The sequence below is a fragment of the Penicillium psychrofluorescens genome (genome assembly GCF_964197705.1).
Source record: "Penicillium psychrofluorescens genome assembly, chromosome: 1".
In the NCBI taxonomy this organism is placed as follows: domain Eukaryota; kingdom Fungi; phylum Ascomycota; class Eurotiomycetes; order Eurotiales; family Aspergillaceae; genus Penicillium; species Penicillium psychrofluorescens.
Genome location: NC_133439.1, coordinates 5,184,368 through 5,206,937, shown reverse-complemented (window position 1 = coordinate 5,206,937; position 22,570 = coordinate 5,184,368). Strand labels below are relative to the sequence as shown.

Below are 22,570 nucleotides of genomic sequence, written 5' to 3'. Positions count from 1 at the left end.
GCAGGCCGGGATCAACGATAGTCCGAGGGTCCTCCACGCCGACAACAACAGAATTCCCAGTGACGGAACTCTCTTTCATTCTCATTCCTCTCCTACTTTACTGCCCGGGATGGCAGCATCTCCCTTTGCCTCCCGCTCCCCCTCGCTGACCATCTCATCGCCCAATACCCTCCGACTGAGAGCTTCGACGGCCCAGAACGCATCGCAGACCTCGGTGGCCCGGCGGCCGCAGAATGCAGACCAAGAGCTTACGGAACAGCTGAACGATGAGGTGCGGCAGAAATACGTAAAAGGTATGCTTCATGTATGGGGTCATTGGTGCCACGCTACATAACTAATGAAAACAACAGACAAGAGGCTCGGAGAAGGTACCTACGCAGTTGTATATCTCGGCCACCTCAAGAACGATCCCAGCTCTTCTGTCGCCATCAAGAAGATCAAGGTCAATGCCGAATACAAAGATGGACTTGCCATGGACGCCATTCGGGAGGTCAAGTACCTCCAGGAGCTCTCTCACCCCAACATCATCGCGCTGCACGACGTGTTCTCGTCCAAGGACCAAAACCTCAGCCTGGTCCTGGAGTACCTTCCTCGAGGAGATCTGGAAATGCTGATCAAGGATGTCAACATTCACTACGGTGTTGCCGACGTCAAGGCCTGGATGGGCATGCTGGCCCGGGGAGTGTGGTTCTGCCATGAGAATTTCGTGCTGCATCGGGATATCAAACCCAACAACTTGTTGATCGGCTCCGATGGAGAGGTCAAACTGGCCGATTTCGGTCTCGCGCGATCGTTTGCAGACCCCAATTACAACATGACCCACCAAGTGATCACGCGCTGGTACCGCCCTCTGGAATTGCTGTATGGCGCGCGCCAGTATTCAGGCGCCGTGGATGTCTGGTCCATGGGCATGGTCTTTGCGGAGCTTCTCATCCGCATCCCCTTCGTAGCCGGCAACACAGACCTGGACCAAATCTCGAAGATCTGCGAAGCGTTTGGTACGCCCACGGAGGAGAATTGGCCGGGCGTCACCCAGTTGCCCAACTACATCCCTTCGGACCGGAATGTACCATTGCAAGGGCGCGAGTTCTTCCTGCGACAGTTCCCCATCGCGGGTCCGGTGGGTGCGGAGCTGCTCATGTCGATGTGTGCGCTGGATCCGCGGAAACGAACCACGGCTCTCCAGGCCCTGCGGCACAGCTGGTGGACCACTGAACCCAAACCGACCAAGAAGGAGGATCTGCCGCGCAAAGCGGGTGGTGACAAGAAGATGGGCGATGACTTGACCCGGCGGGGCGGCGAACTGGACGACAGCACGTTCAAGAATGCGGCGCGCCAGTTGGATTTCGGAGCGAAGTAAGGACCCTCGGCTCAGACAACAATGGTTTCACACCCACCGTGTAGATGGTTCTCTTCGGGGATATATGTATGCCCCATGCAGGGACGGGAGGACTATTCAATAATGCCCGTGACAAATGCCCGTGACAAATCCGGGGGACCTTGCTTGATGCCTTGACAGGAGGACGGGACAGGGGGGTGGGAACACGGGCCGGGATGATGTGTGACAGGTCGAGCTGTCACTTCGCCACGCGTGTCAATAACTCCTGCAAGCCACCCCCGACCGTTTTCCCGCTGTGGACGAGGGGCGAGCTGTCGTGTCCCTTTTCCCCTTGCAGGTCACTATCGATGGTCCCTGGCGTCTCTGGCCGTTCCCGTCGCATCCGCAGGAGGACGGTTAAGCTCGTCCCCGCCGGTTCTCTGGGATCGAGATGATGCGATTGACCGGTGCGCACTGTGGGGCGATCACCTAGAGCGCCGGCTGGACCTGGGCATCACTTGCCGATCGGAGTTCAGCATTTGGCCGGAGGAGTGAGCATGGGGATGATGAAGGGGAGATCACGATGTAGCAGGGACCAGAAGGGGGTCAACCCTCACGTGAATATTTCTATACTCCCGGATCAACTCGACATCTCCTACCCAGTGGAAATGAATCGTACTTCTGGCTAGTGTTCGTGCCAGACGGTTTCGCCCCTTTTCCTAGGTCCACCAATGCCGGGTTCATTGGCCGATCCTCGACTTTAACGCCATCACATCCTTTTCTAGTCCGTAACCCCTTTTTTGGGACTGCTCAATCACATCGCAGACCTGCAGGGGCTGTGACTAAAGATACCCATGATGCGCATTATTAAATCGAATCGGAATCCCAGAGTCATCGTATCTTATACTGTAAAACGGACGAAAAAGCAACGGTGCGGGGAGGACTAGAGTCGCGAGTAAACAAGCCACACCCCGTTGTTTCCCACTATTCCTTGATCTCTTTCTTTCCTCTTTCTTCCCTTTCCCCATCACAACCTCCCACCTTCTCTCTCTCCCTTTCTTCCCTCGACAGACCTCCCTCCAGACTCGAATTCCAGTCCAATCCCAAATCCTCGGTGGACTCCGTTGTGATCGCAATCTCGCATGGTCATTTGGATCTGTATGTGCCCGAAACCTACCCACTCTGCCCCTGGCCATTATCCAGCGATGGGCTTGATGCTCAGGCACCCATCTCTGATGGTCACTGTTGAACGTCTTGCTCTCCCACATCCACCGGGCAATGCTTCACTTGTCTGATCAGTGCGTTTGGGCTAATCACCATGTTGAACAACCGCAGATTCAATATCAGGCGCGCAAAGAGGGCCCGGCCTCTCCATTCGCATGGCCATCACGCTATCTATTCACTGATCCACGCATTGACCATCGATCCATACCATGGCCTCCATGTCAGCACTGCCGCAGCCGTCCCGGCCGGCCACCAATCCGCCGACGGGGTCCCTCCCGCCGCTCCCCAAACCTAGAAACACCAGCACAGCTTCATCGACAGACGCGACACGGGCTGCATCTCCCGCGTCGAAACTGCGAGCACCCTCCAGCCCGAGACCGTCCCTGGTCAAATCCCCTTTATCCAACTCGAACTCGACTTCCAACCTCAACGCGGCCCGCTCAGCATCCACCGGGCGTGGACCGAGCAGCCCCGATAAAACGCTCCGCAGAACGATCAGCATTGCATCGTTCCCGCAACCACCTAAACCTGCGACGGGTGGAAGGAGCCCATCAACCACGTCCGCGAGTCCTGTCTTTCAAGTCCCCACTCCCGCGGGAAGTGGAAAGGCAAAACGAGCATCTCGATTGAGCACGGGCACCACCAGTAGCTTCCGGAGCTCGAAAACTCCCTCGTTGCTCAACGGTAGCGGAGATGGGAAGTCAATCCTGAGCTCGGATGCCCGAGATGTCGATGCCTCTCCGGCCCACAGCAGAAGCTCCTCCGCCCAGGGCTCCTGCTCTACCAGTGCGACCACGTTTGAAGATGGAGATGATACGACCACAGCGGGCAAGACGAATTCGAAACCGAAGGAAATGAAGGGAAATGTCCTTGTCAGTGTCCGTGTTCGGCCCGAAGCCAATGTTGGCAGCGAAACCCCCAGAACCCACGGGGAATGGGCCGTGGATGGACGTCAGAGCCTCGTTTCCTACCGAGGGAAAGAAGGCGGCGAATACTATTATGGTAAGACTCCGTCCGTAGATGGAAAAGTGTGTGCGTTAACTGACACTATCAATCACCTCAGACAACGTGTTTACTGCCACTGAGAACAATGCAAAGGTGTACGATTCGGGTGCAAAGCGTCTTGTTCGGCGAGTTATGGAAGGTTACCATGGAACTGTCTTCGCATACGGTATGACGGGTACAGGAAAGACATTCTCCATGCAGGGTACTGCGACCTCACCCGGAGTGATCCCGCTGGCCATCACCGACATTTTCTCATTCATTCGAGAAACGCCGCATCGGGAATTTTTGCTGCGGGTCAGCTATCTCGAGATCTACAACGAGAAGATTCACGATCTACTCTCCACGTCCATGAACGCCAATGGGACACCAGCGCCCCAACAGGAAGAAATTAAACTGCGCGAAGACAGCAAACGCGGTGTGTACGCGTCGCCTCTCAAGGAAGAGATTGTGCAAAGCCCCACACAACTGCTCCGGGTGATCGCGCGAGGAGACCATGCGAGACGGACGAGCAGCACGCAGTTCAACGCGCGCAGTTCCCGAAGTCACGCGGTGGTCCAGATCGTCGTCGAGAGTCGAGAGCGCGCTCCTACCGGCAACACTCAAGACAAGCGAGCGGGGATCGCCCCTGGTGGCGTACGGGTGTCAACGCTGAGTCTGATTGATCTGGCTGGTTCAGAGCGAGCGGCCGATGACAAGGAGCGCCGCACCGAAGGCGCGCATATCAACAAGAGTTTGCTCACCTTAGGAAACATCATCTCCCGACTATCGGACAACAAGGACAAACAGGGCAATCCGGCCGATAAAGAAGGCCGCCATCTCCCATATCGTGATAGCAAGTTGACTCGACTGCTGCAACCCGCCCTGTCCGGCAATTCCCTCGTCAGTATTCTGTGTACGATCCAATGTGCAACTGGCGTCAATGCGCACACGGGAGAGACTTTGAACACGCTCAAATTCGCCGCGCGAGCGAAAAATAATATCGTCAGCCATGCCAAAAAGGCCGAGGAGGCGTACGGTGCCGGTGGCGGCGATGGGAGTCGCGTCTTGCTGGAACGGTACCGGATGGAAATCCAAGCTCTCCGTGGCCAGCTGGACACACAATCCAAGGATCAAGCCGAGAAAGAGCTCAAGCTGGAGGCGGAACAGTACGAAAAAGAAGCGCAGACTCGCCACGACGAACAAGTGTTGGAGATGCAGCTAGCACGAACGGCGCTTAAGGAGCGGATCGAACACCTCAATCGTCTCATTCTGAGCTCCAAGTCGACCGGCGTGAACAGCCACAATAGCCTTTCTGCATTTGGACGGCTCTCTGGTCTGTCCACAGGGACTCGATCCCTGCGCTCTTCCGCCAGCCAGTCTACCTTGGGTGCTGGCCAGTCATCCATCCGACCTATCTCTTTCATGTCGGTCAACAGCAACGATCCGTCCGTTTCTATGCCATATTCTGTCAATGAGGACGACGATGATATGGGCGAATACGGCGATGGCAGGGCGAGCTTGCAGCGGCAGGTTTCTGCACTGCAGGCCGATCTGGGCGATAAGAATCGATACATCTCGACTTTGGAACGCCGGCTGCTCCAGGCCCGGCGGTCCAGCCACTCCCGCATATCGGTGGGCATGAAAGCCAACACTACCAATACCATCTCCGAGCACCCTGATATGGCGGCCCTCGTCCGCGAGAAGGATATGGAGATCAACGAACTTCGCCTGCAGCTCGATGATAAAGATCGAATGCTTACTGCTCTTCGGTCCGCAACGCGGTATCGAGATCTGGCCGTTGTGACCAACGAATCTCAATCGCCAACGGAACCGAAGAGCAAAGTGAACTCGCCCTCGGACGCCGATGGGCCCACCCCAACAACGAATGGCATGATCGGCAAGGCTGTGAGTCCAAGGGCAGCTTCCTTGAAAGAGAAAGGGCAAGAGAAAGAGAAAGAAAAAGAAAAAGAAAAAGAAAAAGAAAAGGAAAAGGAAAAGGAAAAGGAAACCGAGAAGGAAGGCGATAAGAAGGAAAATATGGACGAAGTCTCCCGGATGCTGGATGAAATGATCCGGGGTCGAGTTGTTAGCGGCCAATTGGACAATGGCTCTCGTGGCAGCATCCAAGCCACTGGAGGCAGCAGGCGAGAATCTGCGTCGGCGGAAGTTGCTGCGCTCAAGTCGTCGCCCGTTGAGAAGTCGGCGCCTAGAGCACAGGCCATTGGAGAGAATGCTACGAGGGAGAAGACCATCGAGGAGAAGACTACAGAGGAGAATACCAACGGGGAGCAGGCCACAGGGGGGCAGGCCGCCGAGGAGAAGGCCGTTGCCTCTCCCTCGGTATGATGCCCGTAAGCTCGCGTTTACAATGGGTCCGAATGGACCAACCCTTTTTGTTTCTCGCTTTTTTGAGAATGTACGATCTGATACCCGATCTATGCGCTGGATTTTTTTTATGGCAGTGGTGATAGGACCTTTTTTATGTATATTTGTTTGAGATATCTGTGAATGGTTGGTTATTGGACATACAATTATCTACATAAGACAGTGAAAGAGAAGACCGTTGACTTGGAACGTTCCATCGTCAAGGGTTCCCCGAAACAGATATCACGCAATGATCTCCAGCTCGCCCTTCCTCTCGGTGGCGAAGACATCCTTCCACCGACCCCAGAGCCGCTGCAGCTCCTCAACATACTGTGAATGAAGCTGGTCAATGTACTGATCATCGATCTTATCCCGGTTTGACTGCTGCATGACCTGGATAGGGCGCCCGATGACGATATTCATAGGCCGGCGATAAGGCATCAGGCCGACGTCGTAGTTGAAGACCCCGCGCGCATGGAAAAGCGGGATGGTGAACCCCATCGTCTGCTTAACCAGCATCTGGAACTTATGGATAATCGGATGTTGGTCTCCCCGAACTTGCTCGTAGATGTTATTTTCGCCGAACGCCAGCACAGGCACCAGGTCGGCACCCGTCCGAATCGCCAACTTGACGAACCCCTTGCGACCCTTCAGGACCAAGCGCATCGTATGCGGCTGCGCATGGAGAGACTCTCGCGCGCCCCCGACCACAATGGTAATAGCGCGGCCCATGCCCTCGCCGTCCTCGCCGCCTTTCGTCAAGATATTCTCGCAGGATTCGCGCGACACGCTGGCCAGCCCCATAGCCAGCGCATACTCTCTGTAGAAAGGGATCCGGAAGTTGGCGTCCAGAGTCAGCAGGGTATTAGTGATCCCCGGGAAAAGTTTCGAGAAGCCCAGCGCCTCAGTTCCGAAAGCGGCGAAGGCGCCGTGGGAGATGATGCCATGGGGATGGTAGCCGAAGATATACTTCTTCGTTGGCGGGAGAGGTTCCTCGCGGTGCAGGCGGGCGGGGAAGTAGTTTGCATACAGGCGCCAGATCGGGAGCGAGCGGAGGAATGGGCTGCGGCCTTTCAGGTCGCCTGATGTGGGCGCTGTGGAGAAGAGGGTGATGTAGACTAAGTAGGGCACGAGGAGCGGCCAGAATAGCGGAATGGCGCAGGTGAAGAAGAAGGAGGTTAGGAAGATGGCAATCGTTAAGGTGTGGCAGAGCACGATCAGGGTTTGCAGGCGACGCTCCAGGCCGATGTTGAGCGGTGCCCAGTGGATGCTGGGAATGTGTCAAGTCAGCTTAGTCGGTGATAGACTCTTGCCCTTGTTGGCGGTTCTCACCGTCTTCTGTCCTGGTGGTCGACATTGTGCGGCTGGGAGGAGTGGTTGGCTGCCGACCGGCGCTGAGACGGGGTGGCCCCGTTCATGCTGTTCTGTGAGGATTGGAGAGGAAAGCGAGGAAAGAAGAAAATGGGTGAGCAACAGCAAGGGCGCGCATGACGTAGGGAGGGCTGAGGTAAGCACGATCTATAATGTCTCGATAACTACGGGTTGGACGAGGTGATCATCAGAAATTCCAATTGCGCCAGGTATTATTTAGAACTCCGTAATCTATACTCAAAAATAGAAATGCGCTTCATATGCCATGTTATGCTTTCACCATGAAGATCTGCTGCGGATGAGTACGGGATGGTAGGGAACAGGATGGAACAGCACTCACCTCATTAAGGGACTTATCATCCAACAGTGCTCTCTTTTTCTGCGCGATATGTCGGCCTCGCAAAAACTGTCTTCCATTTGGCCTGCGCTCCCGCGCGATCGACGGGTCTGAGGCTTTGCTGGACTGGACAATGGCCTCCAAGCTTGGCTGAGGCGTATCTTCCTCGCTCGAGGAGTCACCGTCCTCAGATGCAGCCCTCCTCTTTTTGGATTTCTTTGCTTTCTTTTCCTTCTTTTCCTTCTTCTCCTTCTTCTCCTTTTTCTTCTCCTTTTTCGACTCCGAGGCCGAGGCCGAGCTATCGGGCTCGTCGGCGCGAGAAGAACGGGACTTCTTGGAGGACTTGGAGGACTTGCGGGCGGCCTTGGTGTCATCGGACGGAGCCTCATCATCCGTCTGTTGTTTGGTCGACTTGTTTGATTTCTTATTCAGGGTGTCATCCTTGGGCGGAAGCTCCTCGGGCTTTTCTTGGGTCAATAAGCCAGCGCTCACAAAGCGGACCTCGGGAAATTTCATGGCGGCATATCTAGCCAGTTTGATATCGTCCCGCTTGCTCTGTTCTTGTTTCAACACCACTTCGGACTTGCCGTTCAGCCGACCGAGCAGACCCTTGAAAGCATCCAGTCCCGTGGGTTCCCCCAACGGATCCCGCCCAACACGAGCGCCCAGGCCCAGCGTATCGTCTTTTATGGAGACTTTGATGTGCGTTGAGCTGGCCGCGGTGAGAAAATCGGCGTGAGCAGCATTCCGAGCCCCGAGAGTATTGCCGGGTGTCCACCCCTGGGCGCTCATGATCCGGTGCCCAAACCCGGACGTGGACCGGGCCCAGTTGGTGTTGTTGGGGTCATGGGAGATTTTTGTCTTTCTGTTTGCAGATGGTCAGAGACGCAGAAGTGAGATTGTTCCAGCGGAATGTGTCATACTTGCGCGGACCGGCTAAGCCCATGGTGGCGACGGTGAATTAATTGATCAGAGGAAGAAAAGAAAGAAATTTGAGTTGCGGGAAAAGATCAAAGATTGGGGGGTGCTGAGTCAGCCATCTTATCTGCCCGCCGTCCGTTAGTTAGTTAGTTACGGGGACCGACTGACGGACAACATGACCCGATAACATGTTTAATCTACGCATTCTCTGTCGGGATCATCCTCAGCGTACCATTGCCTTAGTTACTGCCGACCATGTTCTGGTCTTCCACTACAGCCCCGCCGACACGCGCGAGAAGAGCGCCGCGCGCTGTCAGGTGGAATTCGCCGAGGCCTCGTCCGTCGAGCTGGAAGGCTATCGTTCGCTGGGCGAAGGATATGGAACCCTCGGCCTAATTACTTTGAACGATGACATCTTTGTCTGTGTGGTGACGGGCTCATCACAGGCTGCCACCGTGCGGCCCGGGGAAGCGGTGTCGCGGATTAACAATGTCGACTTCTGTACGTAACCATTGACCCCCTCATGCGGGCGCATGCTAACGACGGCGGTAGACTGCCTCAACCGTGCAGAATACGATTATGGCGTGGACTATGAGTCCGGCTCTCAATTCGTCGCGGAGGGTGGAGGTCCCGAAGGCAGGGACGTGGTGACCGACCACCCTTTCCTGGCTTTGAAAAAGATTCTCGGCGATGGGAGCTTCTACTACAGCCTGGACTTTAACCTGACAGATCGTCTGCAGGACCGGTAAGATGGGAAAAAGCTACGCGGACTTGCACGATAGCTGATAGACATTCCAGCGCGGATAAATCAGCGGCCTTCGACATCGACTCGCTCGATGAGGACATGCTTTGGAACTCATACATGATCAGCCCACTGCTACGCTTTCGAAGCAATTTGCCGCCTTCAGACCGAGCAAAATTGGATGCTTCTCAGATGCTGACATGTGTCATTCGAGGCCACGCCAGTACACTCACAATCCCAGCATCGATCCCGATCCTTCCGCAGGTGCGGACTAAATACCCTTCCCTGTTGACCATCATTTCGCGGCAATCTTCTCGGCGTGCAGGCACACGATTCAATTCGCGAGGTATTGACGATGATGGACATGTGGCCAACTTTGTGGAGACGGAGACGATTCTCTGGGTTCACCCGAGCATCACCTTTTCCTATGTACAAGTCCGCGGCTCGGTGCCCATCTTTTGGGAACAAACGGCTGGGTTTATCCCTGGCCAGCAGAAGATCGAAGTCACTCGATCCAGTGAAGCTACACAGCATGCGTTCGACCAACATTTCGAAGGACTTGAATTGGAATATGGAGCAGTGCATGTGGTCAATCTCCTCAGTGAACAGAAGCCGGGGGAAGCCGATCTGTCGGCCAAGTTCCGGAAACACATCTCCAAAAGTTCACTAAGGCGAAAAGAAGAAACCGAGCAAGCCGCCAGTCATAGTCTTCTGCGAATGACAGACTACGATTTTCATGCTGAGACTCGAGGGCCTTCTGGGTACGGTGCGAGTAGCCAGATCAAACACGAGCTGGCAAACTCGTTGGAAGGGTTTTCATACTTTTTGTCGGAAGATGTTGCCCGTTCGAATGCATCCATGTATGGAGATGCAGCCAGCAGCTTTTCAGTAATATTGCAACAGGAAGGTGTCTTTCGGACCAATTGCTTGGATTGCTTAGACCGAACCAACCTTGTCCAGACCATCATCAGCGTGATGGCGTTGAAATCATTCCTCGCGCAACAAGGTACCCACCTCAGTTCAGATTTGGAAATGAGGCACTCAACCCTCTGGGCCGACAATGGTGATGCGCTCTCTAAAATCTATGCTGGCACAGGTGCTCTCAAGTCGTCATTCACTCGGCATGGAAAGATGTCGCTCGCCGGAGCGCTTGCCGACGCACGGAAAAGCGCAACTCGGCTGTATGTGAACAACTTCACTGATAAAGCCCGGCAAAATACGATTGATTTGCTTCTGGGAAGGCTAGCGAACCAATTGTCCGTTCATCTGTACGATCCCATGAACGACCTGGTTTCCGAAGAACTGAGTCGGCGCGTGTCTGAATTCTCCTCGACGAAAGATATCCGGATCTGGGTCGGCACGTTCAATGTCAATGGGCGCCTTCAGGGCCCTGAAACCGACCTCACTCCATGGCTTTTCCCGGATACCGCCCAATCTGACGAGGATCCGACCATTTTCGTGGTTGGGTTCCAGGAAATTGTCGATTTGAGCCCTCAGCAGATCATGTCCACTGATCCTGGCACTCGAAAAGTGTGGGAGGGGGCCGTCAAGGCCTGCTTGAACCAGCGTGCCAAAGCCAATGGGACGAGCAAGTTCGTGCTCTTGAGAAGCGGCCAGCTGGTTGGGGCCGCCCTGATCATTTTGGTGAAAGAGGACGCTCTGAAGGATATCAAGAATGTCGAGGGAAGTGTGAAAAAAGTGAGATTCCTCTCTACCCCAATCAAGCCTGAGTGAGTGGCTTGGCTAATCATTTGTGCAGACCGGCCTTTCGGGGATTGCTGGCAACAAAGGAGGCTGCGCTATCCGGTTCGAATATTCAAACACCAGTATTTGCTTGGTCACTGCCCATCTAGCTGCTGGGTTCGCAAACTACGACGAACGAAACAAGGACTACGAGACCATCGATCGGGGCCTGCGATTCCAGAAGAATCGAGCAATCGAAGATCACGACACGATCATTTGGCTCGGGGACTTCAATTATCGCATTGGTCTGGGGAATCAGGATGTGAGAGACCTTGTCTCCCGCAAGGACTACCGAAAGCTCTATGAAAATGATCAGGTCCGCCACCTTTTTTTCCCTCCTAAATGTGAATTGCCGTTTGCTGACCTTATCCCAGTTGAACCTGCAAATGATTGCTGGCCAATCTTTCCAATTCTATTCTGAGGGATCGATTGATTTTGCTCCGACTTACAAGTACGATGTGGGGACCACTCAATATGACACCTCTGAGAAAGCCCGTATTCCCGCCTGGTGTGACCGGATCTTATGGCGAGGGAACAATATTCGCCAGACCAATTACCAGACGGCCGATCTGCGCGTCTCGGATCATCGTCCCGTCTGGGCGACCTTTGACTGCGTGATTGACGTCGTGGATAATGTTCTCAAAGATAGACTGAGACGGTCATTGTACGAGGAAAAACAGAGAAGTCTCACGAACTCGATGTCCCTTCTAGATTTGGAAGACGAGGAAGAAGCCATGCTGCAGGTTCCCATCGCAACTGGCCTGCCACCACCGAGCTCGGATCGCAGCAAATGGTGGTTAGATAACGGTGCGAAATGCATTTCCCCCATCTAAGTATTATTGACAGACTGCTGATCCACGACGCAGGTACTCCCGTGAAAGCAACGGTTCATCCACCAGAGAGAGGACTTGTAGCAAATGTGCACCGCAAGTCAAATCCCTTTTCTTCGGATTCGCAGCCCGATTGGGTTCCACCGACTGGAGATCCAAACATAATACGTGACAGCAAGCCCCTGCGCAAGCCTGCTTTACCTCCGCGAGCTGGAGCGCAAGATCAGCTCGGGGGCTCTTCACTGACGGTACAGACTACTCCCGGCCAGACACAGCCGAACAGAAATCCCGAGAAATCGCCGCCGGCCGTCCCTCGGAAGCCAGTGTCGCTGAGCTCGCCATCAGAGCGTCGGCCCCCGTCCCAGTTTGCGGGTGAGTCTTCATCGCCTGCACCATCTACCGCAAAGGCCACTGCCGGTCCGGCGGACCTCCTCGGTAGCACTGGCGCCGAGCAGATCGAGTGGAACCCCCTTCTTCCACAGTGATGGTTCCGCTTTGCCTACATACGAGTGGAACAGGAGGAAAGTAAAACAATAATAAAGTTGGGATAAAATCAAAGAACCTAAACAAACATCTCTCATATCTCATAACATGATCGCCGAAGTGCTCCATTTTCAAGGTTCGGGGGACGGCAAGTAAACCAAGACGCAACTCACTTCAGCATAGATAGACAAAAATAGGATAGCAGAACTCCCAGCAATAATAAATACCAGCACGCCATGAGGCCAATGAAGGCCCCGTCAAACCCGTGCTTTGATCCAAACTCTATACGCTCCAAACCCATCCGGAGAAAGCAGATAGCCAAGCCAATCCGACGAGAAAACGTTGGTTAGAGAAAGAAAGAAAAAAGTGCTGATGACCAGACACGGTCTGTTCCGTCACTGCGCCGCTTCTGGCTTTTTCTCCGCCTTGGGGGGTTTGTTGGTCCGCGCGGCATTGCGACCACCCATCATCCACATGGCGATGGTCCCAGGGTCGGACTTCTTTGGCCGGGCCCCCTTCTTGTTGTTGCCTAAATAAAACGTCAATCATGATCATCTAAGACCACTGCGAAACAAGGGAGCAGGCGTACCTGGATCTGCCTTCTTCTTCCCATCCGCAGCAGCAGCACCGTCCTTTGCCGCCGCACCGTCTTTTTCTTTGGGCTTCTCAGGAACCGGCCACATGTGCATGGTGATGGTCCAGTCGGGCTCAATTACGGTTTCCCAGACCTGCGGAAGGATAATGTCACCATTGGGGCCCACGAGGTCGTAATGTCCCTCGGCAACATGAGGTCCAATAACCTCGATGTGAAGGAAAGCCTGGCGAATGAGATCCTCCATTCCCTGTCAGTCCCAGATATGGTTAGCCTCGATTCCGGGATGGTGGATTCTCGCATCGTAATTAAGAGAGTCCTTACCTGCCATGTGGCGCATAGCTCGAATGGAAAACTAAACTTTCTCCCGACAGCATCCTTGAATTTGATGGGCTTCTTCTTTTCCGCAGGGGGTTTTGGAGGGGCTGCGGCACTTGATGCTGCCGCCTTCTCTGCCGCTTTCTCTGCCTCTTCCTTGACCTTGGCTGCATCTTCCGCAGCTTTCTTCTCGGCATCTGCTCTGGCCAAAAAAGCCGCCTGCTCAGCAATCTTTTGATCGTGTGCCAGACGCTCCTCCTGGGCCGCTTTCTCCGCCTCCGCGCGGGCAATGGCCGCTTCACGGGCTTCCCGCTCCATTCGATCATCCAAAATCAACTTCTCCAGTCGGGCGATCGCATCGTCCTTGGCTGCATCCGCGGCGAACGGGGCGGGGGAGCTTGATTCGGACTTAGTCGGGATAGGGACTTGGGGGTACAGGGAGAAATACGATTGGTGGGGCACCATAGAGTACGCGTCTCGATAGTAGTGATTTGGGGCACCGTACGGCGTTAGATCTTGGGGGTTGAACGGCGGGCCGCCAGGAGGTGCCATCGACAGCGGGTTGAATGCTTCGGCGCGCGGCATCGGTGGCTGGCGGTGGTGTCGGGAGTGCTGGTGTTGATCTGAGGGGTAAAAGGGCTGCATCGAGGCCGAGTACTGTTGTTGGAACTGAGGCCCGTAGGCATACGCAGACGAGCCGTAGGGCGGCTGCTGTCCGAGTCTGAGGAGCTCGTCAGACGGATGGCCGGAATGGCCGTATGGACCATTGCCATACGGATGTGCGCTGTAGGATGGGCCAGAAGAAGAGCTTTGGGCATACCCTGGAGCCTGCGGCACCCCCGGCCACATCCTTCTCTCACTCGCGCGGCCAAATTGGCCGGTGAAATCCTCACCCGAGTCCACGCTCCCCTGAGATTCTGGGGAATGGTGCCGTGCCCGATTTCGGGAGGCAAACTCGCGCTCCGGAATCATCTGTTGTCGGCGCGAGGTGCGCGACGTCTGGCGGCGGGCCGAAGCCGAGCGGGAACCGTGGAGCGGGTGACGGCTATGGTGCGCGTTCCTTGGTCGAGAAGCTGAATCAGACGATTTCAATTCATCCGGGTATGTCAAGTACAACTCTTCATAGTCCACAAACTCATGGCCGACTGGAGCAGAGGGCAAGGGGCCATGTACGCCGGACGACTCCTCGTCTGACAGCGAGTGGTCCGGGTCTTCAATGCTGATGTCGAACCTGTTGGGGCGGGTTAGTGGCACGGATGGGGGATGAGGAAGGAAGGGGAGGAAGGGATCCGGGAGGAAATGAGTCTCTCTCAAAACATACGTCATAGAGACGGACAGCGTCGCTTGGAGGGAGCTGGCTAACTGGTGCTCTTTATCTGTGTGTGTGTATTTGGGTGTGTTTGGGTGTTTGTTCGGGTGGATGTGCAGGGGTTGTTGGTCAGAGGAGCCCTCACTCGCTCGAGGATATGCACGAAGCGAGGAGGGACAAACTGCGATGGCAGATGCGACAGAGATCACCGACAAGTGGGGGTGGCAGGAGAGGTTCGGCGACGAGATGGAGGAATGCGACGGGCGGAGGGGACGAGCGCATGGACGCAAATCCTTCCAGAGCCCCGCGAGAGATGTGTAACAACCGAGGAACCCCTTGCTTATGCGGGTGGGTGTGTTGTTTCTGGAGGGTTAATAGGAAGGGGGAGAAGGAGAAGTAAAGACGAAGAAAGAAGTAAAAAGAGAAAAAGGAAAAAAAAAGGCCAACTGAAAAGGGCGGGTGGGTTTTTGGCCTGACTGGGCTGGTTGGGCAGATAGATGGTGGAACAGACGGACATGCATTGGGCAGGACTGGATTAGACTACTTTACACTAACTAACGATTATTACAGTTGAGCAGCTCTTTGGCCGCAATCAGTTCACTTCGGCTGTTGGCCCAGTTCTGCTCGTCCAGCGTCCGCGCCTGCACGATCGCCCCGAGTCGCTTCAGCCCGAATGCCTTCAATCGCCCAGCGTTGGCATCCTCGGGTGCACTCTCAAGCATCTGGGACGTAGCCTGCAACGGAATATTAGCATCGGCTCCCGATCGGGCATCCGAGAGAAAGAACTTACCAGAACCAGTCCATACAAGCCCCGCAGATAGTCGTCGCAGAGCTCGATGCTCCGGCAGAAATGCTGCACCGACTTGCTCAGAAGCCGGGCGGATTTCCCATCCGATAAGGCGCTCACATAGAGTAGTTCACCCATTCTGGCATGGATCTAGACAGTCGGAAATTAGTAGGGTAAATCACCCAAGGTGCAGGACAACAACGTGACATACGTTCCACGCATTCGGGGCGATCAGCAGCGCCTCTTCAAGGCTGAAGATCGCCTGCGAACTCAGCCCCTGGGACTGGTAGAGATCGGAAAGCTCACACCAGGCTTCGGCATCGGTGGGGATCGCGTCGAGCAGCTGGATTAAGGCGGTGATCGCATCCGCGGGTCGCTTCAAGGACCGTAACAAGGCCACTCGGCGCTTCAGGATGGGCTACATAAACCATCAGCCAGTGACTTCTCCGCATCGGGGCCATCAATACAGACCACATTGACGGGGTCGGCGGCCAGGACCTGCTCGTATCCCGTCAGGCATTTTTCCAGCGCTGCGTGGTCCCCAGCCACGGCTTCTTCATATAAGCCTCGAAGTCCGATGACGCGCTCGTTGGACGGGCCAAACCGTTGGCTGAGACGGTTGAGACAGGCCTGGGCGGATTTGTCGTCCCCGGTGCGCAGACAGGCAAGGAGTAGCTGCTCGAGCCGGGCATACTCATCGACGGATTCGGGGGTGGTGGAGTGGAGAATGGAGGGTGCTTGTTGGGAGAGTTTCAATGCTGTGATCAGGTCGGAGCCATTGATCTCCGATCGGGAGTCCACAGACATGGTGAGATGTGACGGAGGGATGATTCAGTTGAGGGAATCCAAAAGGATGGAGTGGCAGCACACGGGGTCAACGGACGATAGCAGTCCCGTGACCGCGCCTTATCGAGTCCCTCCCCACGATCGTCATTCTTGTCATTCTCCAACTCACTGTCGGACGTGGTTCAGTCCAGTCGACATAGCATGATCTCCTCCTAGTCATGAAGCAGATGCATTAACTGCCCTCCCGCCATCATGTCCGTCCAATTCCTCCCCAATCTGTCCCTCGTACCCTCACTAATCCAAGCAGGTTCGAGAAGTCTCTCTACGACCTCATCAAGGGTCTGCGCACTCACAAAGGCGGCGAAGATGAGTTCATCCAAGCTTGCCTGCGGGAGTGCAAGGTGGAGATCAAAACACAGGACATGGGTAGGCTCTGCCTCTCGCGCATCATCAACATCGCCCGCTAACATTGGGTTCAGACAAAAAAGCTACGGCCCTCCTGAAGCTCATATACTTGGAAATGTTTGGGTATGACATGTCGTGGGCATCCTTCCACGTCCTAGAGGTTATGTCGTCGGCCAAATACCTTCCGAAACGCGTTGGCTATCTTGGAGCCGTGCAGAGCTTTCGCCCGGATACAGAGGTGCTGATGCTGGCAACAAATTTGCTGAAGAAGGTGGGTGCTGTCCAACACCAGTTCGCGCGGCCCCGTCTGACCAACTGCAGGACATTGCCTCCGCCAGCATCCCCAACATGTCGCTACCGCTGATCACGCTACCCCATTTCAGCACACCCTCATTGGCCATGTCTGTGCTGTCGGACATCCTATCGCGCCTCTCCCATTCCAATCCCGTGGTGCGCAAGAAGACAATTGTCTGTCTCTATCGGCTTGCCTTGGTCTACCCAGAGGCCCTGAAACTGGGATGGCCTAAGATCAAGGATCGCCTCATGGATGACGAGGAGGACAGCAGTGTGACCTCGGCAGCGATTAATGTGGTCTGTGAGCTCGGCTGGCGGCGACCGCATGATTTCCTTCCCCTGGCCCCGAGATTCTTCGAGCTGCTTGTGGACAGTGGCAACAATTGGATGGCAATCAAAATCATCAAACTGGTTGGTTCTCTCGAATCTCTATGAAAGAGTGTTGATCCCTAATACTCTTTTAGTTCGCAACGTTAACGCCACTCGAACCACGATTAACTCGCAAATTGTTGCGGCCGTTGACCAATATCATTCAGACCACGTCTGCCATGTCGCTCCTGTATGAGTGCATCAATGGCATTATCCAGGGCGGGATCCTGGATGGGGAAGACGGTCTCCAAGAACGCGACGAGGTGGCATCCCTGTGTGTAGGGAAGTTGAGGGGCATGATCGTGATGGATGCCGATCCCAATCGTGAGACTCTTTGTTGGTTGATTCGAATCCGTCTAGGCTGACACGTAGCAACAGTAAAGTATGTCGCACTGCTAGCATTAAACCGAATTGTCACTACACACCCCGAATTAGTTGCCATGCAACAAGATGTCATTATGGATTGCCTGGATGACGCGGATATCTCCATTCGACTACAGGCATTGGATCTAGCGGCAGGAATGGTCGCAAGCGATACTCTACAGTCCGTGGTCAACCGTCTCGTGGATCAGTTGCGGTTAGCCCCAAGCTCGACGTCGAGACCGTCATCGAGTCACAACCCGGAAGATCCTGATGATGACAAGAGGATACCAGACCAAGGCTCACCTGCAATTTCGGCCGTCCTACCCAGCGACTATCGGATCGGGGTTCTACATCGAGTTCTGGATATGTGTTCGCACAATAACTACTCGGAAATTGTCGACTTCGAGTGGTACGTTGGCATTTTGGTGCAGCTGGTTGGCCTGCTCCCACCTTCAGAATCCGAGGATCACTGGATGCAGAGCCATCCCGACCCGGAGGCGACGACTCACTCAGGGACGGATGTTGCTTTCCGAATCGGGTCGGAGATTCGTAACCTCGCAGTTCGTGTGAGGGGGGTGCGGTTAGAAACCACAAGAGCTGCAGAGTCCCTCATTCTCATTGACAATCGATCTACGCTCTTCCCTGCTGGTTCAAACCTCGGCGACGGGGTTCTGGGCCCTGTTGCATGGGTGGTGGGCGAATTTGCAGACTATCTCTCTTCTCCCAGTCGATGTCTTCAGTCCTTGATTGACATGTCTCATGTCACGCTGCCTGCGAGAACCCTTTCCCTCTTCCTACAGGCAATACCAAAGGTCTTGGTACAAGTGAGCCGAGATGGCCAGCAAGGAGCTCCCTCGTGGAGAAGCGAGATATCACTCCTGCTGGCGCGGGTGGTGGAATTTCTCGACGCATTGGCCGCCCACCCAGATTTAGATGTTCAAGAGCGCGCGATCGAGTTCTTGGAAATCCTCCGCCTAGCCGCCGAGGCAATGCAATCGGGGGGCGAAGATATGCCGTTTCTTCTGGCCTCGGTTATCCCGAGCCTGTTCACGGGTCTCGAGCTCAACCCCGTTGCGAGCACCGCCCAGAAGAAGGTTGTCCTTCCCGACAGTCTTCGTCTGGATGAGGCATTCAATGACAATTTGCCGACCCTTCTCCACGACAGGGATAATAAATCTCTCGAATCCAGCGACCCTCATATCTTACAGGATTTCTACTATGTGCCAGATCGCACCTTGCTCTCTCATAAACCGTCTCACGATGTTACGCCGGTAGATGCGCCACTCAATCCATCATATCAGAACTTCCCGGATGTGGGCGACGTGGAGAGGCGACGAGTTGAGCGCCGGGAACGTTTCAGGGATGATCCCTTCTACATTGCTCCCTCTGATGCGTCGTCCGGCGGTTCAACGCCATTCCATGAGATTCTCAATACCTCGAATGGCGATGGGTTGGATATCGACTCCATCCCCATTGTCGACCTGAAATTAGGGGATGAAGCTTCCGGTCCTCCGGGTCAAGCGCCACGCCGGGATCGACGATCCCGTCCTCGGAAGATGGAAGTCGCCGGGGACGAAACATTTGGAGCGGAGGAATCGTCTGGCGGGGATGCTACATTCGGGACCGCTGGCAGGTCTACGGGGCAGAATCGCTCTCTCCTCCAGGTGGACTCGAGTGGACTCGGGCAACTTTCATTCACGGGCAATGACCGTGCGCAGTCCCAGCTGTCCGCAGACGAGGGAGAGACTGAGATGATCAAGGCCATGCAGCGCGTGGAGGAGGTGCGTCTGCGGATGCAGCGAGCATCCGAGCGCATCGAGCTGGATGGCACGCCCGCCGAAGGGACGCTGGTGAAGAAGAAGAAGAAGAAGAAGAAGGATGGCGCAGAGTCTGCAGGGAAATCTGGCCCGAAGAAAAAGAAGAAGGGCTCGGCCACGTCTCCGACCGGTTGAAAGCCTGTGTTGTGATTATTTGGTACAAGGAATTATACATCTCGTAGACCCATCCATCTTGAAGGCATCGACCCGCCATCCCGTCCCTGTTCCTCCTTCCTTATCCTGTAATTCGCGAAAGCATCGACGTCACGTATGACCAGATCTCGGGGACGACCCGCAGGAGCTCCAGAAGGAGTCCACCGCAGACCACAAAGGCGAGGAGGACTAGCGGATATCATTTCTTAGCACGCTGTTTAATTCTGTTTCTGGGGGGCGATAGGGAACACATACCAACCCAAGTGGTGGAAACTGGGGCCTTGGAGGTCTGCTTGGGCTTGGACTTGGTCACTGGCTTGCCGCGCTTTGCGGCCTCGTTCTTTGCGTATCGCTCGTTCGCGCGCCGTTGTTGGGGTGTTTGCACCTGTTCTGAGTTAGGGCTGGGGGTTCAGGAAGGAAGGGGGGCTTCGACGGACCATGTTTGCGGTGGATAGTAGGAGCTGAGGAGCGCGGAACGGAGGTCCAGGTGGTTAGTTGGCTGTATACAAGTCCGCCCTAGTCGGGCGGGCGGTGTGAGCTAAGGCCACGTTGGGTTTCTTCACCCCATGCGGGGAGAGGTATGGGTATACCTAGTGCTTTGGCACTTGGTAGACAATAATGAGAGTACCCTGCTTGAGTTATGGTGAGATCGTGGCACTTTAATTGTATCCTAGTATTGTTCAATGGGATCAAATAGAGTGTTATTCTGGGGAAAGGTGTAACATCGATATACGTCCGAAGTATATATATCTCCACGACAGTTCGAATTGAAGTCTAGACAAACAATAGTTTGAAGGTACTTAGGTCAAACAGGCTTGCCAGCCTATGGCGTATGGCCTGAGATATCTTTTCTTTCTACAACTCACTACCTTAGCGGCCTCACCTCTAATAGATCTCACTATCGCCAGTGCCCACACACGACACCGCCGCTACATTACTTACGTAAAGAATAGTTATGTATGCACCGGATGGGGCAAAAAAAAGAAACATGCTTCGACGCGGGTTTGAACCGCGGATCTTTGCATACCTCAATAACTCCAGGAGTTTGCAAACTACAAGAGTTAATACAAGTGCAACGCGTTACCACTGCGCCATCGAAGCAATCTCAAAGGTCAATTTGCAAAAATTAGCTATAATATGCTGAGCGAAAGAAGTCGAATTTCTCCTTTCATCCACTTCTTGTTGAATGTAGTAGTTTGGGACTTGCAGTTGAACGTGGCCCGAAACTTAGTGCGCGTGGCCCGAAAAGCGAAGCTACTATTAGGATTATATAACAATTTTATGCAGAGAAATCTTTATCTCTTTTCCCCATATTAACCCCTATTTCTCTGGAGTGCTACGTGTCTCACAAGATGACTGAACAAATTCGGGACATTTTGAAACTCGAAGTTAGTAGAAAAATCAACAAAAACTTGCCTCCGATTATTCGCGGCTTTGATCTAGAGGAACGAATTACGGCCCAGTTGATAAGAAACAAGATAGAAACGAGGACGTCAATTAAAGCTCAGCGATAAGCCATACACCGAAGCTCATGATATAAAGCCCACCAGAGTTTTAGGTAACCATAGAAGGTGCTAACATACAAAGAGAAAGGAAGGTGACGAAGAAACCGCCTACGGTCCATGCAGTATCCCAACCAAAGATGAACTGAGCAGCTATGACCACCATCAAGGATATGGCTGCTAAAAGCAGAATGGCAAGACGCCTATCTAGTGTCCAATCCTCCTTGATGAAGATGCCCGTAAGTTGGATTTCTATCAGGCTCGGACAGTGTGGAGTGGCCCAAGTGCTGAAGCAATCCAAGATCTCCCTATGAGACATGGATCAGGGTAAATTCCAATTTATAGTTCTTGGTTTGCCTGCTTACCGGTGGCTGTAAATCAAGTGCTTGTTCTTGAGAAAGTCATTTGATGCGGCAAGGCTCGGGCTGCAGAAGACAGGTCTCATGGTAGCGCGTGTTGTCAATAGTGAAAGAGTCCGTCTAGCATCATGTACTGTTCTAGCCGGGCAATCGCCGGCGTCATCAACGCCCGGAAAGCACTCATAGCACATGCAACGACAGTCTTCTGTATTGTAACAGTCTCCTGTATCTGTGTGACAATTGTAGAAACAGCCTGATGAGGCCTCACAATTGTTTATAATATTTTCTAATCTTCTCTTCTCCGAAGATATGTCAGTCTCAGAGAATGCTCCAACATATTCGTATTCCTCTGTATTTCTCATGGTATCCTTTAGCCCTAGTATCGAGAGCTGAAATTATTAATTAGCGGCCTTCTTTGGAAGAATTATATCTTCAGTCCTACCTCGACGCTGTCAACTCGTGCGACGCTCAATCCAGGTATAAATTTTCTCCAATGCCCTTTCCGATTGTACCAGGCGTTTTGGATCTCGCTCCATATAGTCACTTCATCTCCCGAACTAGAGACACGCACAGGCAAGATTGAGCAACAGGATGGCTTACCCCAGCACACTAAAACCACAGCAGATCCACTTTCCGGAATAATATATTTCAGCTTTTCTTTCAAATCCTCTATTCGACGTTTGTGTTCATCCGTGCGGATATCAAAAGCGGAGGTAATTGTTTTTTTGAGGCCGTTCTTGCGGTTTTCGCCCTTTCCCTGGTCCCAGTCACCGCGTTTGTCGACTACACTGTTCTCTCATTATGATTTTCAAATGCACGGAGTGATTGAGTACGGGACTGGCCATCTCGTGCACCATTCAACCGGTTTCTGGTTGGAATGGCATATGGGCGCAACAAAGTTTCAACGCGGGGCGGTGACTTGAGATTGTGAAGGAAGTATCGTGTTGGAGAAAAGAAGTATCTAGCCATCCAATTTTGTGCATATATTGAGCGTTGTGCATGTTCGAGATCTTTGAAGAACATATGTTGATCTACTTCGATTTGCGATTCGTCATCCACGGGTCCTCGTGCTAGCGTTCGAGCTGGAGGAAGAGGGTGAAGTTCTGACATAGTTCCTAAGAAGGAAGTTTGAGACGTTGTACGTGAACAGCTTAGCACTAATAAATACCTGTTATGTCAAGGCGAGAAGCCTTGTCGCT

The 22,570-nt window shown here is 53.9% G+C and overlaps 7 protein-coding genes and 1 non-coding gene across 8 annotated transcripts; 4 read left to right on the top strand and 4 right to left on the bottom strand.

Annotated features, from left to right (window-relative positions):
• Positions 1-109: 109 nt before the first annotated feature.
• Positions 110-1,360, top strand: PFLUO_LOCUS1978 (TFIIH complex serine/threonine-protein kinase subunit kin28; the record flags this gene model as incomplete). Its single annotated transcript, XM_073779071.1, has 2 exons — positions 110-293; positions 351-1,360. The coding sequence occupies 2 exons, from the start codon at positions 110-112 to the stop codon at positions 1,358-1,360; spliced, it is 1,194 nt and encodes a 397-aa protein (XP_073636063.1).
• Positions 1,361-2,751: 1,391 nt separating this feature from the next.
• Positions 2,752-5,872, top strand: PFLUO_LOCUS1977 (Kinesin-like protein kip2; the record flags this gene model as incomplete). Its single annotated transcript, XM_073779070.1, has 2 exons — positions 2,752-3,544; positions 3,606-5,872. 2 exons carry the CDS (start codon positions 2,752-2,754, stop codon positions 5,870-5,872), a joined length of 3,060 nt encoding a protein of 1,019 aa, XP_073636062.1.
• A 261-nt stretch (positions 5,873-6,133) lies between these two features.
• PFLUO_LOCUS1976 (diacylglycerol O-acyltransferase 1) lies at positions 6,134-8,544 on the bottom strand (the record flags this gene model as incomplete). The annotated part of the gene is made up of 4 exons (XM_073779069.1): positions 6,134-7,160; positions 7,223-7,314; positions 7,602-8,463; positions 8,522-8,544. The coding sequence occupies 4 exons, from the start codon at positions 8,542-8,544 to the stop codon at positions 6,134-6,136; spliced, it is 2,004 nt and encodes a 667-aa protein (XP_073636061.1).
• Positions 8,545-8,707: 163 nt separating this feature from the next.
• On the top strand, positions 8,708-12,319 carry PFLUO_LOCUS1975 (the record flags this gene model as incomplete). The annotated part of the gene is made up of 6 exons (XM_073779068.1): positions 8,708-9,020; positions 9,072-9,264; positions 9,318-10,959; positions 11,021-11,320; positions 11,379-11,811; positions 11,871-12,319. 6 exons carry the CDS (start codon positions 8,708-8,710, stop codon positions 12,317-12,319), a joined length of 3,330 nt encoding a protein of 1,109 aa, XP_073636060.1.
• Positions 12,320-12,712: 393 nt separating this feature from the next.
• PFLUO_LOCUS1974 (uncharacterized protein) lies at positions 12,713-16,130 on the bottom strand (the record flags this gene model as incomplete). Its single annotated transcript, XM_073779067.1, has 8 exons — positions 12,713-12,846; positions 12,907-13,159; positions 13,234-14,458; positions 14,549-14,603; positions 15,105-15,270; positions 15,327-15,473; positions 15,535-15,741; positions 15,795-16,130. 8 exons carry the CDS (start codon positions 16,128-16,130, stop codon positions 12,713-12,715), a joined length of 2,523 nt encoding a protein of 840 aa, XP_073636059.1.
• A 231-nt stretch (positions 16,131-16,361) lies between these two features.
• On the top strand, positions 16,362-19,492 carry PFLUO_LOCUS1973 (AP-3 complex subunit delta; the record flags this gene model as incomplete). Its single annotated transcript, XM_073779065.1, has 6 exons — positions 16,362-16,387; positions 16,417-16,535; positions 16,589-16,785; positions 16,836-17,219; positions 17,273-17,501; positions 17,556-19,492. 6 exons carry the CDS (start codon positions 16,362-16,364, stop codon positions 19,490-19,492), a joined length of 2,892 nt encoding a protein of 963 aa, XP_073636058.1.
• Positions 19,493-19,592: 100 nt separating this feature from the next.
• Positions 19,593-19,950, bottom strand: PFLUO_LOCUS1972 (uncharacterized protein; the record flags this gene model as incomplete). The annotated part of the gene is made up of 3 exons (XM_073779064.1): positions 19,593-19,699; positions 19,766-19,895; positions 19,948-19,950. 3 exons carry the CDS (start codon positions 19,948-19,950, stop codon positions 19,593-19,595), a joined length of 240 nt encoding a protein of 79 aa, XP_073636057.1.
• A 549-nt stretch (positions 19,951-20,499) lies between these two features.
• PFLUO_LOCUS1971 lies at positions 20,500-20,611 on the bottom strand. The gene has a single exon. It is a non-coding gene; the product is annotated as a tRNA-Thr (tRNA).
• Positions 20,612-22,570: the final 1,959 nt, after the last annotated feature.